General features: G+C 63.1%; 1 protein-coding gene across 3 annotated transcripts in view; it reads right to left on the bottom strand.

Moving 5' to 3' along the window:
* ZFPM1 (zinc finger protein, FOG family member 1) overlaps positions 1 to 10,327 on the bottom strand; it is a 69,412-nt gene extending 59,085 nt beyond the window's left edge. The window contains exon 1 of one of the 3 annotated variants that reach the window (XM_077891108.1): positions 10,203 to 10,327. Coding sequence is in view for 1 of the 3 variants with exons in the window: in XM_077891104.1 (XP_077747230.1) it covers positions 9,460 to 9,499 (40 nt within the window). In the remaining 2 variants the exon portion in view is untranslated. Of the gene's footprint in view, positions 1 to 3,329; positions 3,483 to 9,459; positions 9,592 to 10,202 lie in introns of those variants that run through there. The other 2 variants (XM_077891104.1, XM_077891106.1) reach the window with 2 other exon arrangements.
* Between the last annotated feature and the right edge of the window lie 6,762 nt (positions 10,328 to 17,089).

Below are 17,089 nucleotides of genomic sequence, written 5' to 3'. Positions count from 1 at the left end.
ATCCTCCCTTCCACCCAGAGCCTCACCCCTTAGGCCAGAGGCACTGTTCCCCCCAACACGCATCCTCCTCCTGCTGCTGTGTTTCTAGGGGAGGCCCGAGCTGTCCCCTCCTTGCTGGGCCCCCAGTTGCTGCCTCCGTGTGGAGGCCTGGGAGGTGCAGGCGGGGCGCGCAGAGGTTCATGGCTGGCCCCGGGGGCCAGGACAGGCTGGCAGAGACGGCCAAGGGCTCCCCTCCAGGGCCCCCACCATCCCCACCCTCCTCCCTACCTTCTTTTTCAAAAACATAATTTATCTGTGTATTATCAAGAAATCCAGACACTTTAATCAGTGAGCTATGAAGTCAGAATTTCCATTCTTATCTGCGGGAGGAGTGGAAACGGAGGAGATAGGCCGCAGGAACGGATCGCTGGTAGGGAATGTTAATGGGTGGAGAGGCTGGGCTATTGGCCACGGAGACACCGTATCTCCCCCATTATCAAGGCCGTATCTCGCCAACCATCTCAGCGCAGTAATGGGGCCAGTTCAACTTTCCGAGTTATCACAGGAGCTGAAACCTGCGCCCGCCAGAGGCCCCGGCCGGCAGACAGTTCCGGGCGGACTGGGCTTCAGCTGGCAAAGCCGAGGGAGGGGGACAGCTGGCCTGGGTGGGGCCCCTGAGGGCCCGGGTGCCCCCTGACCAGCAAGACTACCACAGTGAACATCAAGAATCCCTCTTTTCCGGGAACATGTTTGGATTTGGCAGAGCTGGACATGGGCGTGTTGCACAGGAGGGGAAACTGAGGCAGGAAGTCAGCTCAGGGTCCCAGGGGTCCCAGGCCCTCCCAAGCTGTGCCAGGCCCATGAATTGAAGAGTGTGGTATGAGGGCACGGCAGGTGGGGATGGGATGGGAACACCATGACTCCTACCTGTGGCTCCGTCCTGAGGCCTCTTCCAGGCCCTAAGCCCAGGAGCAGGAAATGTCAGTAACAAACAGAGTAGGGTGGGGACATCCTGGTGGGCTCTGCCCTGCAGGCCCTGACCTGAGGCTGGCTTCATAGCCCCTTGGCAGCCTGGGGTACACTCAATGCACCCCTCAAAGGTTAAAGGGCTTCCCACCACCTTGGGGCTGCCTGCATGGGACACCCCTGGGGAGGGCACCCACGGCCTATAAAGAACATTTCTGTTCATTCAAAGAAAGGGACCCCAATCCACGCATTCCAGCCCCCTGAGGATTTTGTGGCCAAGTGTCTGAGTGTGGAGCAAGAGTCTCCCCCACAGGCTGCCCACCGATGTGAGTCCCCCCTCAGACTCTGAGGGCTCCAGGCACTGTCCCGGTATGGACCCCATCTGCTGGGGCTCTGGTCTCTCTCTTGCAGCTGGAGGGCAGGGCAGCAGACACCGGAGCCCGGAGCAGGGAAGGGACTCGCCCAAGGTCATATAGCCAGTGAGAAATAGCCTGGTGACCACAGCAGGACACTGCCTGGAACCACAGGAAGGCCTCGGTTTCCTGGACTTGAGCATGGATGTTACCAGGCCAGCAGGGAGCCAGGAGAGCTCTACCCCTGGAAACCAGCCCTGTGGCCATCCCCCTCCCCTCCCCAGGGTGGGGAGCCAGGGCTATAGACCTGCATCTGACCTTTAAACCAACCAAGCCTCAGTCTCCCCCCCATGCACTGGACTAATCACTGAGCATCCCTCAAAGTGGCTGGAGCAAGTGTCTGCAGGTCCCAGGTACACAGCAGGCACATAGTAAGTGTTCAGGTGGTGCTTATGGATGACAGTGCCTGGCAAGCCCAAGGTTGACAGCTGGGGTTGATGGCTGGGTGAGCCAGGGCCCCAGACAAGCTGGGTCAGGATTGGCGGAGCCATGTGAAGTCCCGCGGCCGCCTGAGGCCCTGAGCAGACACCTTCTCTTTCGTCTCAAGCGTCCAAGCACCTGATGCCCAAGTGGTCCCCCAAGCCCACCATGGGGCTGAGGATCCAGTAGAGCCCCGGACTGAACTGCCACAGCCTGTGAGGCCCTGTCCCCAGCAGAAGGCCCACTGCAGGATGGAGCTGTGACCCCCTGGTCCTGGCCCTCCTCCCCTCCTGCTCCCTGGGTCTAATTTGCAGGGTGGAGCTTGAAAGAGAAAAGGGAAACTGGCAGGATGCTGTGATAGGGGCAAGCAGGGCAGACCGGGACAGCTGGACAGCTTGAGTCAGACACCAGGGAAAAGTGGCAGGAAGGAGGCCCAAGGACTGAGGAGCAGAGAAATGACCCTCTGTCCACTTTAATCCTGCCAGGCAACCCCGATGGCACCCCAACCCCGGGGCCAGGCTGCACCTCCTACACCAGGTCTTATCCGCCTCCCTACTCTGCACCATCAGCACCAACGTTCCACTTGTGGGGGAAACTGAAGCTCAGCGACTTACAGGAGGCGTAGGCACCCTTAGAGCCCAGCTGGGCATCCCCACAACATCCCCGTCTTGCAAAGGTGAAGCCTGAGTCTTGGGGAGGCAGGTGACATTTTACCCTGAACCCCATGATTCTGGCCCATCCTTGGCTGTGGCCACCCACAGGGAAGGTCCTAGAGGCACCCACGTGCAGAGCCCACACTGTGGCCATCCTGTCCTGCCCAGGAAGCAGCGTGCCTGCCAGTTCTGGGGGGCCTTGGACACAGGACCCCCGGCCTGGAAACTGTGGCAGACCTTCTGCTGACCACCTCCTTAAACCTATTAATATTCTGCTCATGTGCTCTGTGACCCTGGTGGAGTCACCCATCCTCTTTGGTTCTCCGTTTCTCTGTGAGTAACAGGTTGAGAAGCCCAGCCTTCGAGGGCCTCCTGGAGAATCACCGGGGTGGGGGTTGAGGGGTAGGGGTGGATGCCTGCAAAACGCTTAGCAGTGGGAAGCTATCAGCTGTGGGTGGCTGGGTTTCTGCAGCTCCTGGGCCAGGGGAAAGCAGGGCTGCTCTGAGCTCTGACTGTGCTTGGGCTCCTGGAAGCAGTACACCGGCACCCTGTCCCCTCTTTTGCAGCTGGGGAAAGCCAGGCCCTGGGAGTCCACAGCCTCTAGTCCAGGGGAGGCAGACAGGAGGGACAGGGGGTGGAGGGGAGGGGCTAGCTTATCTGCCTAACCCAGCTCTGGCCCAAGGTCAGCTGTCACATTCCTGACCCAGCGGGGACACTGCCTTCTCCCAAACATGGGGCCTTGGAAGAGGGAGAAGGAGGAGGGGTGGAAGGGGCTGGTGAGGCCCTGGGACAGGTGGCCTGGGGGGCTGAGAGGCCCTGCCCACCACTGGGGTCCACAGACCCAGCTCCCCTGTGGCCTTGAGCACATCACAAGCCCCTAGGGCCTCGGATGTCTTACCTGGAAGATGGGTGAGCCAGTAATGCCGATGAGCTAAGGGCAGGTAAGATCCTTGGGCAGGAAGAGGACCGATGGGGGTGTGCGTCCGGCCTGGTCCAGCCTGGGGTATGGTACAGTCAGGGCACCCGCCCACAAGGCCCTTCAAAAACTAACACCCGAAGGCAGGAGGACGGGGAAGGCCAGAGACAGGACTCTGTGTGAAGTGTCCAGCCCTCTGGGCTTCTGGCAAAATCTTAGTAATGCAACCAGCAGCTCCCAGGGCTGCCACATCCAAGGACATGACCTTGGGACAGCACTTTATAGTTCGCATTCGGGATCTCACAGACCTCATATAAAGACCCTGGGAAGGAGGTGCCGTTATTAAGCTCTTGTTTCCGAAGTGAGAACTGAGATGAGAGAAGTCATTTGTCCACAGGGTCGTGGCAGGGCCAGGGCCAAGGCCAAGCAGTGGCCCCCACTGCGGTGGCCTCCCACTCTGGATATGAGGGCAGCCTCAGCCTCTGCTCCCTGTGTGGGGACATGGGGGGATGGAAGCTCTGGGGTCCCAGGGGGAAGAGTCTCTGTCCCCAACCCGCCCACTGGCCCCCGGTCAGCAGGGGTGGGTGGAAGCAACATGTCCTCCAGCAACAAACAGCCTAGGCTCTGGACCCGAGCTGGGACCCTGGGTGTGCTCCAAATACTGCTGTTTATTGAATACCACAGCACCCATTCTACTGATGAGAAAACCAGGACTGGGAAGGACAGAGATACTCGCCAAGGTCACTCAGCTGGGAAGTTGAGGGGAGTGGAGGTGGGATGTGAATTTCCCTTGGATTCTCATGATTGTGCTCAAGGGCCAGCAGTGCCATCATCCCTATTTTGCAGATGGGTAAACCAAGGCTCACTTGGGTGGACCTTGCCCATAGTCCCACGTCCATTTCACACTGCATATCCATTAGGTTATTTATGTGACAGAGTTCTGGAAAGCCCACTATGTGGGGACAGAACAGACCTAGTCCCCACTCCCAGATAGCAGAGATCTAAGCTGCCTGTGCAAAGGCCCTGGGGTGAGAGGAACTAAAACAAGCCAGTGAGAAATCCTCCCCTCTCAGCTGGAACACAGGCCCTGGTGAGGGGCTCCTGCCTGATGGGAGCTGTCTCCCACTGGCCCCTTAGCCCCCTAACCCCCTAGCCCCATGCTCCTTTTCTCATAGGAACACAACAAGTATAGATGGACAGCAGCCGAGCCCTCACCCACAGGCCATCTGCCTCCTCCTGCCACAGCTGAGGGTTCCAGGAAGTACACATGGAGGCCGACTCCCTCTGCAGGTGTTGCTGTGTCCACTTCTGGAACCCCCTTCCATCCCAGGCCTCCTGTGGCTTGGGAAGCAGTGGAATAAACATGGGCTGTGGCCTCAGGTTCCCCTTCTGTGCAATGGGAACAGGGACCCTGCAGCAGCTCTAGGGGTGCGGTTGGCCAGGAGGGCAGGAGCCTAGCCAGGGTCCCCAGGTTTGGCGATACCAATCAGCGGGCAGCAGCTGCCCCCAGGAGGAGGCCCGTCGATGGCAGATAGGCCGCAGAGAGTATTATTCACGGGCCGTCCAGCCCCGGGAACGTCTGGTTGGCATAGAAACAGGAGATAAGGGGTACAATTAATGGCATCACATTCCCTCCTCCTTTCTTCCCCAAGTGACCCATTTAAATCCCTGGCGGGGCTGGTGCCATGCTGGGCTCCCAGTGACCTCCAGGGAGGGGCTGGCTGGGCAGGCAGGGCTCGGCCAGGGCTCAGGCCCCTGGGCAGGGCTGGCAGGAGGCTCCCCAAGGAGCACCCCTGTGCAGCAGCCTCTCAGGAAGGAGGCCCTTGGGAAACGTGGCCAGGGCTGCACTGGACCCCAGAGTGGCTCCGCTCCCAGAGACCCATTTCACAGATGTGGAGACTGAAGCCAGAGAAGCCTGGGGGCAGATGGACAAGAGGAAGGTAGATGATGCCCACAGGCAGGCTGCTTCGGAGCTCGGGGCTGGGCTACCTGCGGTCCTACTCTGCTTTCCCACTTCTCTGGGGGAGAAACCGAAGCAACCTGTGCTCAGTTTCCCCAGACGTAAAGGTGATAAGAACAGGACCTATTTTAAATTGATATGTGAAGGCCCAGAGTAATGTCTATGTTAGCTATTGTTAATATTATTACTGTCCAGTGCATCAGTGAACTGCTCATCTTTCTTGAGGCCCAGGAGTGCAGGAAAACCAACGACTATCTAGAGCCAGGGTGGAAGCCAGCCTCAGGGGGCGCAGCTGGGCTCTGGTGTCCACCTGGCCCACATAGGCCCGGGGGCAGGCTGCGGCCCTGTGAGCAAGGTCCTCCTAGACTCTCAGCCCTTTGTCCCCTTGGCTCACCAGAGGAGGGTCCCCATGCTCCCATGACTCTGAAGAGGGGGCCAAGGTCAGCGGAGGACTCATGTCCCTGCTGACCCCTGGATGGCAGGTGGTCACACCTATCTTTCACAGAGGGTAAACTGAGGCCGTGGAAGGCAAGTGAATTGCCCATGGTGGCTCTGCATCAGGACCGGCCAGGTGGCCAATTTCCCTCTTTCCTCACTCCTCTGCCATCCTGGCGAGATGCAGGCACTGCCAAGTGGCCCGGGGGCTTCCGTACTTGGGAGGAGAATGTGCTTGGCTCTGTGCAGAGTTCCCAAAAACTCAAGGACGGACCACCCCTTCTCCCTCCTGGGCCTCACCCGCTCTCTGGAACTGGCCTCACCACCAGAAGGTACCGCCAGCCCCACAGGCAGGTGCTGAGCGGCTCGACAGTGCAGGCTGAGTCTGAAGCATGGAGTGAATTAGTCATCCTGTGGCCACCAATAATTCGTTTAATCAAACTCCGAGAATGTGTGAACAACGCCCTCCAGGAGATCGGGTGGCTGCTGGAGGGGGATGGGCAGGGCATGCAGAGAAGCCCCCTCCTACCTGGCGGGCCTGGGTTTCCACTTGGCATCCAGGCCCATGTCCCTGAAGGGCCCCTCCTGCCAAGTGGGCCCCACGGCATCACCAGTTTGACCTGGCGGCTGACTCCTGTCAGCATGTTTCAGAGGGGGAACCTGAGGCCTGGACCACCCTCCTCACCTCCTCACACAGGCATCTGTCTCTTCCCTAGCGTCTGGTGCCTCTGAGCCCTTCACACCCCTGACAACAGCTGGGAATCATCATCCTATTTTTCAGAGGGGGAACTTGAGGCCAGCCCATTGACCCTGGAGGCACCTCCATGGCAGGCCTACTACTGAGCTCGCTGGAGGTACCCTCTTCTGGAACATGCCCCCAACTGGACTTCTACTTAGAATCCTCCACCTAAGCCAGGGCTGGGACCCAGGGCATGCATACAGCAAGTGCTCAATAAAGACCCGCTGAGCGAAAGGAGGCAGGTCTCGGGGACCTGCTTGGAAAGACCATCAGCACCCTGGCTCCCCCCTGCAACCCCCCCCAACCCCCCCAGCCTGGGAAACGGAAACCACCTTGATTTTTTTCAGCTGAACTCCAAGCAGGGACACCTCCCACTTGCCAGAACACACACCACCCCCAACGCCATTCAAGGGGAAACACGCTCCCTCCTGGAGGTGACAAGCCCCACCTCTGGCTATCTCACACCATCGACTAGGAATCCGGAGGGTGTCCCCTCCCCTGGCCATGAGCTCGGGGCCAGCAAAGCCACTTTCCTTTCATTTTGACGGACTGTACCACCCGCAGGGGAGGATCAACTTCTTGGCAATTAAGTATGTTTGGGAAGAAAACTCGTGGAGACGACCGGGCGCAGACCCGCCCCCCCCCCACCCCGCCCTGGCCCAGGTCCGAGCCCCACTCTCCCCGCCCTGACTCCCCCGTGCTGTTGTTGCCTCGAACCCCGCCGGGCCTGGTGGCCACAGATAAGGCCTCTTATCGCTCCTGGCGATCGCCATCCGGCCGACCGGCCCCGCGCTTATCTGAGCTCCCATCGACCCGGGAGGGAGGCAAGCTCGGCGGGCCGGGGGTCCCCGGGCAGGGCTCTGCCCCGCGCTCCCCGCCAGCCCGCCGGGCCTATCGTCTCGGCCATCTGGCCGGCCAAGGCCGCGCTCCTGCCTCGCCCTCCCCCGCTCCCACGTTTGAAGTTAATAAATGGAAGCGCCTATCGCCTCCGCCATCGGTTGCGCGCCTTATCGCACGGCACATCTATCTCCGCGCGGAACAAAAGGCGCACGGAGGCGCGGGCAGCTGCGCCCTGGCTTCGTGAGGGCGCGGGGGGCGGTGGCCCCAAACGCCCGGCCCCCTCCCTTCCACACCCGCGCGGCCTGGTCGCAGGTGAGGCCGGCGCGGCGGGCGCGCAGCTGCCAGGGCCGCACGCACCGCCGCGGGCAGAGGGCGGGCGGGCGGGCGGGCGGGTGCCGCCGCCGCTTGGTGACAATCAGCGCTCGCATCTTAACGCGCCGAGATCTGCCAGAGGGAGGAGGCGCCCGGGGGGGGGGGGGCGCAGGGAGGGTGCCCGGCCCGCCTGCCGCGTCCCTGCCCCTGGCTGGATCCTGGCCGCGCAGAGGGTCAGCAGCGGGGACTGGCCCGCGGGCCCCATGCGGTCCATGTCCCCAAGGCGCAGCGCTCCACCGACCCGGCCCGGCCGGCGCTCGCCCTGCTCGAGGCCTTATCGGCGCTGTCGATCGGTTCCCAGCCTGAGATCTCCCTGCCCGCGCTATCTGTATCTCTCATCACGCTGAAACACATACACACGCACAGAGAACAGACCGAGCAGAGGCGCACCGGGGAGGAGGGGAAAGAGAAACCAGAGACCCGGCGCGGATCGGGACCTGTGGGTGGTTCGAATACTTAAGTTGACTTGATAGAAGGCGACTTTCGGAAAACAGGTCCTGCGTGCACATTGGGGGAGTGGGTTACGGAAATCCAGATTCATGCTTGCATCCCCCGAGCTAGGACCGGGGGTAGACACTCCCCCCAGGCGCGCGCACATGGTATCCCGGTGGCCTTGATGGTGTGGACAGATGAGGCAGTGCCCGGGTGCCTGGGGCTGGTCAGAGGGCTGGAGGCACCCTCTCACCTCCCAGCGGGCCTGGGAGATGCGACCCCCGGAGGAGGAAACCTCGACCTCCGCCGTGGCCCAGAGGCGCGAAGTTACTGGTGTGGGGTGGGGAGCGGCGCTTCCTGTGTGCTCGCTCTCTCGCTCGTCGCGCAGCCGAGTGGCCCAAAGTGAGCGGCGCTTTTATCATGGGGCACTGGCAGCTTGAACTCCGCTGCTGCGCAGTCCCCTGGGGAGTGACCCGCAGGCCGGAATAGGCGAGAAACTTGAGAAAAGCGCAGAGGCAATCATGACCTGGGGCTGGGTCCCCAGAAGCCCCCTTTTCCTGGTTTGGAGAAGCCCCTGGGATAAGGGGGGTGGGGGCTACCTGCCTGCAGCACGTGCGGCCTTGGCCGGGGCAGGGAGTAAGGTCGGACCTCCAGGGGGCTGTCCCTAGGCGGGCAAGGCTCGAGTGTGAGACCCGGGCGTCGGGGCGCGGGGTCGGAGCCGAGCGCAGGGGCTCCGGGGGCCGCCCCCGCCCCCGCCCCCACCCCAGCCACGCGGGTTCTGGGGCCAGCCGGAGAGGCGGTGGGCACGGGCCGGCTCCGCCACTTGGGCACGCATTTCCACGCGGCCCGGGTGCCCCCGCTCCCTCCCGGTCTCTGTTTCTCCCTCTAGATACAAAGCCTGGGAGAGTCAACCGCGCTGCGAGATAAGATCACAATTTCAGCCCGTCCCGACAGAGCGATCTTATCAGGATGGGACTTGCAGAATGGAATATTTTAAACTTTATCTGAGCCCAGATCGGGGCCGCCTTATCGCCGCACCATCTCGGGGATGCGGGGGAGGGGCAGGACGCGAGGTGGCCGCACCCCCAGCCGCCCCGCTCCGGCCCCCCCGCCCCGGGCGGGCCCCCCTGCGGGCCGGACCCCCGTTGCGAGCGCCGAGACGCGGGGCCGGGCCGGCGGAGGTTAGATGCCCGCGCGCTCGGCGCACAGCGCGGGGGCGGGGGGCGCGCGGCGCGGGGTGAAGGTCGCGGGCGCCGGAGCCCAGCGGGTGAGCGTGCGGGGGCGGGCCGGCGGGGGCACCGGGGGTCGCGGCCGGCGGGCAAAGTTTGACTCACGCTTGATCTGCCGGGGGTTGCTCTGTTTCCTCCTGGACATGTCTCCGGCGCCGCGCGCCCTCCCGGCGGCCGCCTCTAGCCCCTGGCGGGCGGCGGCGGGCGGCGGGGGCGCGGCGGGGCCGCGGGGCGGCTCATGCCCCCGGCCCCCGGGCTCCGCGGCGCCCCGGCCCGCGCCCCAGCCCGCCGCGCCCGGCCCGGAGCCGCTGCGGAGGCCGGAGGCCAGGCCCTGCGCTGCGGGCGCGCCGACCGCCGGGGGCGGCGGGCTGCTGCCGGCTCCTCGGCTCCCGCGCAGACGCCGCCGCCGCACCCGCTCGGCTTTTCTCAATGGAACCTGCGGGCAGCGCGCGGAGAACCGGGCTGCCTCGGCCGGGGCGCTCCCGGCGGGCGGGCGGGCGGGCGGGCCGGCGCGGAGGGGGCGGGGCCTGCGCGTCCCCGGCGCCGCGCCTCCGGCCCCGCCCCCGCGCTGGCCCCGCCCCCGCGCTGGCCCCGCCCCGCAGGATCCTGGTTCCCTACCGTACGGCCCCGCCCCCGCGCTGGCCCCGCCCCGCAGGATCCTGGTTCCCTACCGTACGGCCCCGCCCCCGCGCTGGCCCCGCCCCGCGCTGGCCCCGCCCCCGGAGGATCCTGGTTCCCTACAGTACGGCCCCGCCCCCGCACTGGCCCCGCCCCGCGCTGGCCCCGCCCCCCGGACCGCTCGGCGCCGGCCCCGCCCCTCTGGGCCCCTCCCCCGGCCCTGGCTAGACCTCGGGCTTCCTCGGCTCCTCCTTGGGTCCCGCAGCTTTGTCTTCAGGCCCAGCTCTGATTCAACCACCTACTCTGTCCCGCCGCCCGCGGCACCGCGTCGGGCCGCGCTTCGGGCCGCCCTGGCTCCGCCCCTCGGCGCTAGCTCCGCCCCGAAGTCTGACCCCGCCTGGCTCTGCTCACCCCTGCGCCCCGCCCCTGACCTCCGTGGCTCCGCCCCCAGGCCCTCGGCCCCGCCCAGGACCCCAGCGCTCCAGACAGCCCTCTCCAGCTGCAGGACCAGCGCGGTGGGGCCGGGTCAGGAAGCCTGGGGCCTCGACTCCCCACAGTGCCTTGGGCCAGATTTCAGGTGTGCAGTTGTCTGTGGCCGAGTGGGGATCTGTCTGAGACAGGTGGAAGCAGCATCCCCGGGTGCGATCCCCACATGGAGAATGGGCACCTCGGGCCTTCCTCCCTTGGGCTCTGGTCTGGCTGGAAGTCGGGAAGCCTGCAGAAGCCAGCAGCCTTTCCCTGCTGCCCCTGCAGCACTCCTCCCCCACCCAGCCCCGCACTGTCCCCAGCAGGCTGTGACTTCCCAGGGAGTCCTTGCTGGACCCCAAGGAGGAGGCCCCGCCACGGGGCTGAGCCGACACCTGCGTCCCCTCCCAGCCTGGAACAGGCTCAGTATCGTCTGTTCCAATCCTGGAAGTGGACACTGACCCTCCTGTCTTTGGGGACATATTCACGGTCTCCCAGAGGCCCCCATTTTCTATTGAAGCTCACGTCACACTGCATTAGGAACTGTGCCCCCAGGTTGAATAGTGTTCTTTTATTTTCATATTCTTGACTTGCATTTGGTACCTGCTCCCTCTGCCTCGTATTCAGAAGAAATAGGGGGTGAGCGAGGCCTAGGGGCTAAGCAGAAGACTTTTGTAAAGAAGACAGCCTTGCTGTCATTCCCAAAGTAGGGCCTTACTACAGAACGAGGACCTGGGAGGTGGAAGGAGTCCCAGAGGAGGGGCTGTGGGCTGGCACCAGGGCTGGGTGTGAGGCTCCATGCACAGTATGTGGCACTCAGGCTGGCGCTGCCGCAAAGGCTGGGGATCTGCGCTGAGTGGGATGCAGAGGGTGCGCAAAAGAGAGACAGCCATGCTTTCTCAGTGGTGCCTGTCTAGGCCACAGGGAAAGATGGCTGTCACTTTGGCTACTTGTTTCCCAAGGACACATCCACCTCTCCCAGTGCCGCAGAGGCAGGGGTGGTCCAGAAGCAGAAACTGCTGACTAGGACCCACTACTATTTTGGGGTCTTAGTGCAGAAGGAAAACATGGGGCTTCTTGCTTAAAAACTAAGAATTTCAGGGCAGCCAAATTAGAGCGTTAAACCAAGCACAGGACCCCACATGCCTGCACGGGTCATACCTCCCTGAGGCGCCAAAAGGTCCTGACCCAGGACAGAGCTGTTTCTGGAGCTGTTTCCTTCTGTACTTTGCCCCTTCTGTCCGCCCCCTGGGGGGATATTATTACCCCATGGCCCAGAAGAAGAAACTGCAGCCTGTTTAGGACTAATGGCAATGCCATAGGACCTTGCTGGCACAGGCTGCCACACATCGGGGGAGGTCTGTTGATACTCAGGAACAAGGAGCAGGAAACACTGCTGAAAGGACAGGCTATGTGAGCCCAGAGTAGGAGCCACCACCTCTGCCTGAGGAATTCAAGGTAGGCTGCCTGGAGAAGGTGACATCTGAGTGCAGCTTTGAAGGGGCCCCTGATCAGGTGGGAGAGGAGATGCAGGGTGTGGAGTTGCTGAGAGTGTGCAGGTTAAGCCGACTGTGAGCCCATTCCCTCTGGCTCCTGCATGTCTGCAAGGAGTGCTAGGGTTCACATCCCAAAGCCACTGGTGAAGAACATAGTATTGCGTGCAGGCCGTGTGCACAGTTGGCAGTGCCTGATGTGGAGCTGGGTTGCCCAACCACACCCTGGCTGTTCCTTGCTCACTGGATCTGAGCTTTTGGCAGCTGCCTCCTGGCTGGGGTTGCAAAGCTTCCCAGAGGCCACCTGGGGAGGCGCCCAGGGTATCTGGGCCCAGGCCTCTCCTGGCATGGCTTTGACTGGGGCGCCGGCTCTCAGGGTGGTCATCATCCCCATGCGCCCCACCTTTGTGAGCCCATCCTTCGGGCTGGTTCATATCTTCTCACGATGTCCTTTTGCTGTGCTCTGGTGGTTAGGACCGGCAGAAAGTGGCTGAGCTGGAACTGGGACCCAGTGGGCTGTGATGGGGGTGATGAAGACGCGGAGGCTCAGGCAGGGTGATGCTGGGATGTGACCCCAGGCCGCTGAACTCCAGAGCCTGCGTGCTGAAGCCTGACCTAGGACCAGGAAAAAGTGGGTCCAAATCCCGGTTCTGCCGCTTTGGAGGGTATGACCCACTCCGGGGCCCTTGGTTTCCTCGTATGTAAGTGGGGGTGGGGGTGAGACCCCTCAGGGTTCCTCTGGCCTGGATGCCTCTGCAGTTCTGGGCTCTTGTCCTGGTCCACCTCTGTCCTCTGGCCTGTGGGCTGGCTGCCTGAGGGTGTGCTCTGTGCTGCCCCAGACCCTGGGAGGGCTGCCCCAGGTTGGGCAGTTGCTGGGGTGGGGAAGGGGCTCCCACTAGCCAGGCCCTGCACTGGTTTTCAGGCTGTGACAAGGGAACCACAGCATGTTCTAGAAACCTAAGTTGGCCCTTGAAGGAGGAAGAGGATGCTCACGGAAGAGTGGTGCCAAGGGCATCCTCTGCTAAGGGAAGAGCAGGTGCAGAGGCTGGGGGGAGCCTGGGGCCGGAGCAGACCGCGGAGCGTTTATGGAGGCCAGGATGGACGAGGGGCCTTCTTTCTGAGACACTGCCCTCCCCGCGAGCAGGGCTTCACCTCCTTATAGCTGTGAGACGCACCCTGATACAGTGCCACCACCCCACCCTGCTCCAAGCCCCTGTCCTCATCACCCCACTCCTAGCACCACCACTGCTGCCCACTCTGCTGGACCCCACGAGGTCAGTGCTGTCCTCGCTGCAGACTGAAGCCAGTGGGATCTTCCCAGAGCCATTTATAATGGTCTTGGGCTCAGCCCTGCCCATCTCTACCTCCTCCTCTGAACTTCCTCGCCTATGGGTCCAGGGGTTCGGTGGCCAGGGGCCCTTGCACAAGCTGTTCCTGCTGCCAGGAAGCCCTTCCTCTGGGAAGCCCACAACTGCTCCAGACAAGATCAAGCTGCCCAAGGCGTGGGCTCCAGAACCCCCTGTGGATCAGAGCAGCTCGTCTCTGCTCCAGCTTGTGGGGCCTGGCGTCTCTTTTGGGGCACCTGGAGCTCCATCACTTTATACCAGTGGCGGGGTGTGGGTACCCTTGGCGCCTGGCACACATGTGACGAGCACTAACAGGTCAATGTGTTGCCTGCGCATAATGGCCTTCTGAAGAAGGGACTGTTAGAATTCCCATTTGCTGGAAGAGTAAATTGAGGCTCAAAGAAGTGAAATAAGTCGCTTGCCCAGAGCCCACAACAGGTGAGTGGCAGAGCCTGGGCCTCCATAGGGCCAGGGAGTGTGCACACTCTGTTCCAGAACGGACGCCGGCGGTGGTGGGTGCCTTGGCAGAGAGGGGACCCTGCGCTGCTGGCCGTGCTCCGCCTCGCCTTGCCCCGGTCGCTGCAGGCCCTGGAGCAGCCGGCAGCCGGCTGGCCTGTCCTGACATTCATCAACACTGGCTCTGTGAAGGGTTTAATTAACTTCCTGTTGCAATGGGGGGATAATGAGTTTTAAGCGCCACGTGACTCTGTAAGGAGGTCAAACAGCAGCGAGGATGTCAAAATAAATTAAGTTAGGAATCAGGAGGCCGCCTGCCGGAGGGGCAGGGGAGGAGCCCAGACAGCTTTGGTGACAGTGAGGTGTCAACCGGGCCACCCTCGGCAGGCGGGTGTGGGGGGGCGCTGCCGCCTCTGTCGCCTCCTTGGCAGGGTGGTGGGTGGCTCAGGCGTCTGCCCACAGCTGGGGACCCTGTCTGACCTCCAGGATGTCTGAGGGACAGGGAGAGCGGGGCCGGGACCCCACCGGACTGGCCTTTCCTGCCCTGGGGCCTGTGGTCCTCTGTGAGTCCAGCGTCTCAGATATCCTGGGACACGAGGGCTCTGGGCTGCGGTTGGGGCTCAGGGGTTTGTGAGAGGCCCCCTTTCATGCAGCTGCCCACGTGTGGCCATTCATGCCGCCAAGCAAGGCCGTGTTGGGCGCAGACAGGAAATATTATCTGGATATTTCCCAATCCCTGAGAGTTGGGGTCATGTGACATCACCAGATAGGAAACGCTCAAGTCCCCACTGGCCTCCTGCCTTTCCTTCTCCTTCTCTCCGCACTGCTTCCTGCCTCCCCTCCTGCCCTACGCCCTTCCTCCCTTCTCCCCACTGCAGAGTCCAGGCAACATGGGGATGACCCTGAACAACACGTACATGGTGCGCTGCGTGGCTCAGGGCAGCAGGAGGAGGGCACCCTGGGGCTCCTGGCAGGGGGAAATGGGCTATAAATAAAGCAGGGAGGGGGAGGGAGCACTGTGGGAGGCTACTGTGATCCACAGGGGGTTCTGGAGCCGACGCCTTGGGCAGAGGCCTGAGGGAGGGGAAGGTGACATGGGGATGGCTGTGGCGGGAGGGTCCAACAGGCCCTGGCTCTTAGTCCTCAGAGGGAGCCCCTGGATGTCAGGGCTGGAAGAGCTGTTGGTGATTCTTGTGCCCACTGATGGCTGAGAGCGCTGAGGTCTAGAAGGGATAGTTTAGGTCCACCCTCTGCCTCCCGGCCCTGCTGCCTCTTGGTACTCACTGTGGCACTGCACACGGGCCCAGGGATGAGCTGGGTGTCTCTCAGCAGCAAACCAAGGCCTGGGCCCAGCAAACCCTAGGCCTCGGGAAGGCCCTGCCTGCCCCCTCCCTGCCAGGGGGCTCCAGGTGGGAAGGGGGCTGTGGCCTCAGGTGCCCAGGCAGGGAGCTGCTCAGCCTGTCACTCCTATGGTGGTGGGACCCTGGCCCAGGGGCCAGGCTTCCTGCTCCCCAGGACGTGAGCTGCCTGCTGCCCACCCACTGGATGGGGAGAAATGAGGTGCAGGGACATGGCCTCAGGGCTGGATCCCTGGGGCCCCCACACAGCACAGTCACAGGGGACGGGGCAATACCCAGGGGTCCCCCAATCCCATCCCCTTGTGGGGGTGCTTCCAGGAGCTCCAGCCCTGGGGAGTGCCCCAGACTGCAAGGTTCCATCTTTCACTGGAGGCTCTTTGCTTCTCTGTCTCTGTGGGGTCCTTTCAGACCCGTGTCTTCCCACCACGTGAGTGTGGCTGTCCACACACTCTCCTGGGAGACAGGATTCTCTGTGGCCCCGAAGTTTAGGAAGCCCGCCGTGTTCTCCAGGGGTGCTGTGGGAAGCCTGTGGTTGTGTGGGAAGCCTCCCCTTGTACGGGACTGGGGCAGGAGGCCACAGCCTGCTTCTACCAGCAGCTTCCCTCCCTCTGGTGGCCAGTCCACAGGCAGCTGCCCCAACCCCCTCTGGCTCTGGCGAGTCCAGGTGCTCACCCATCCAGTCCCTGCACCTGCATGCCCTCACCTGGTCCCAGGAACCATCTCTCCAACCTGCCTCTGGGCTGGTGGGGCCGAGGGGACCCTAGGGTCAGCTTTGGGCCTAGTATTTATGCAACTGAACAGTACGGTCATTTATGTGACCTTGCAGCTAACACATGGTCTCCCCCTGCCCACCCTGCCTGCCTGAGGCAGCCCCTGGAGGGACCCTGCTGGGAAGGGGTGAGCGGGCACATGCTGGCTTCCTAGAGCCCCAGGGCAGAAGCGGCTACCTCCTGGGAGCCTCAGGGAGCCATGTCCCTGTCTGGGGTCTGTTCCCGGCTGCTCCTGACCCAACCCTCCCCTGTCTTTGTCCAGAAGGATCAGATGGGGCGCTCTGGGAGGCGTGCATAGGCCCTCTGGAAGGCACCCCTGATGCACCACATCACCTGCCTCGCAGGGAGTCGGGGTGAGGTGGGTGTGGGGGGAGCTGTGCAGTCAGCCTGGGTCTCTGAGCCTGGCGATGAGGCTGGGGTGCCCGCACGCCTGGGGTTGGCCTGTGGTGGCTGGTGGCACCCTGCCTGAGGCGACCGCGGCTGAGCCGCCTTAGCGACCGCGCCGGGCCAATGCTGCCACCTGCTGGCCAGGCGGGCGCCGGCCACATCTGTTGGCGATCTGGGCTGTTCCCTGGGACTGGGCTGCCGCAGGTCCCCGGCTGCCCCAGGTCTGCGAGCTCAGGGGCGCGCAGGAGGACCCTGCCGGGCCCCAGGGGTCTGCATCCCCAAGTCACCAGATGGCCGTTGTCAAACACAGCCCGGGCTCACTCCACCCCAACCCCAGACTCCAGTCCTGTGCCCTATTGTGCCCACATCTGAGGCCCTGCTACAGAGAACTCCCAAGAAGACCAAAGCCCCCCCGCCCCCCCGAATCTGTCTGGAAGCCCCCAAGGGCAGAGATGGCATCTGCCTCATTTCCCAGCACACAGTAGGTGCAAATGCCAGAGGGATGACCTGGGCCCCCAGGGCTGGGGGTGCACAGAGGGGAGGGGCGGGAGCACCTGGGAGGGGTGTTCCTGGCTGAGGAAGGGGCACAGGAGTGGGTGGGGGCCCTGTGGGCTGGGGCAGAAGTGTGGATACCCCACTTACGGCTTCACCTGTGGACCCCTCCTTCCCCGCACACAATCCCCCTCTGAGAGTCTCCTTGTGCCCTGGGCTGCCAAGGGCATGGCAGGGGATTGGTGCTTGACTCTGGACAGCCCTGCTTGCTCTGCAGGCACTTGTCCTGGACACTGGAGTCTTTGGGGGTTATCTTCAGGACATGGGGACCTCAGGGTCTGAGCCTGCAG

This window comes from Canis aureus, chromosome 3, assembly GCF_053574225.1.
Source record: "Canis aureus isolate CA01 chromosome 3, VMU_Caureus_v.1.0, whole genome shotgun sequence".
NCBI lineage: Eukaryota > Metazoa > Chordata > Mammalia > Carnivora > Canidae > Canis > Canis aureus.
The sequence above is the reverse complement of the archived record's forward strand: the minus strand, read 5'-3'. Positions and strand labels throughout refer to the sequence as shown.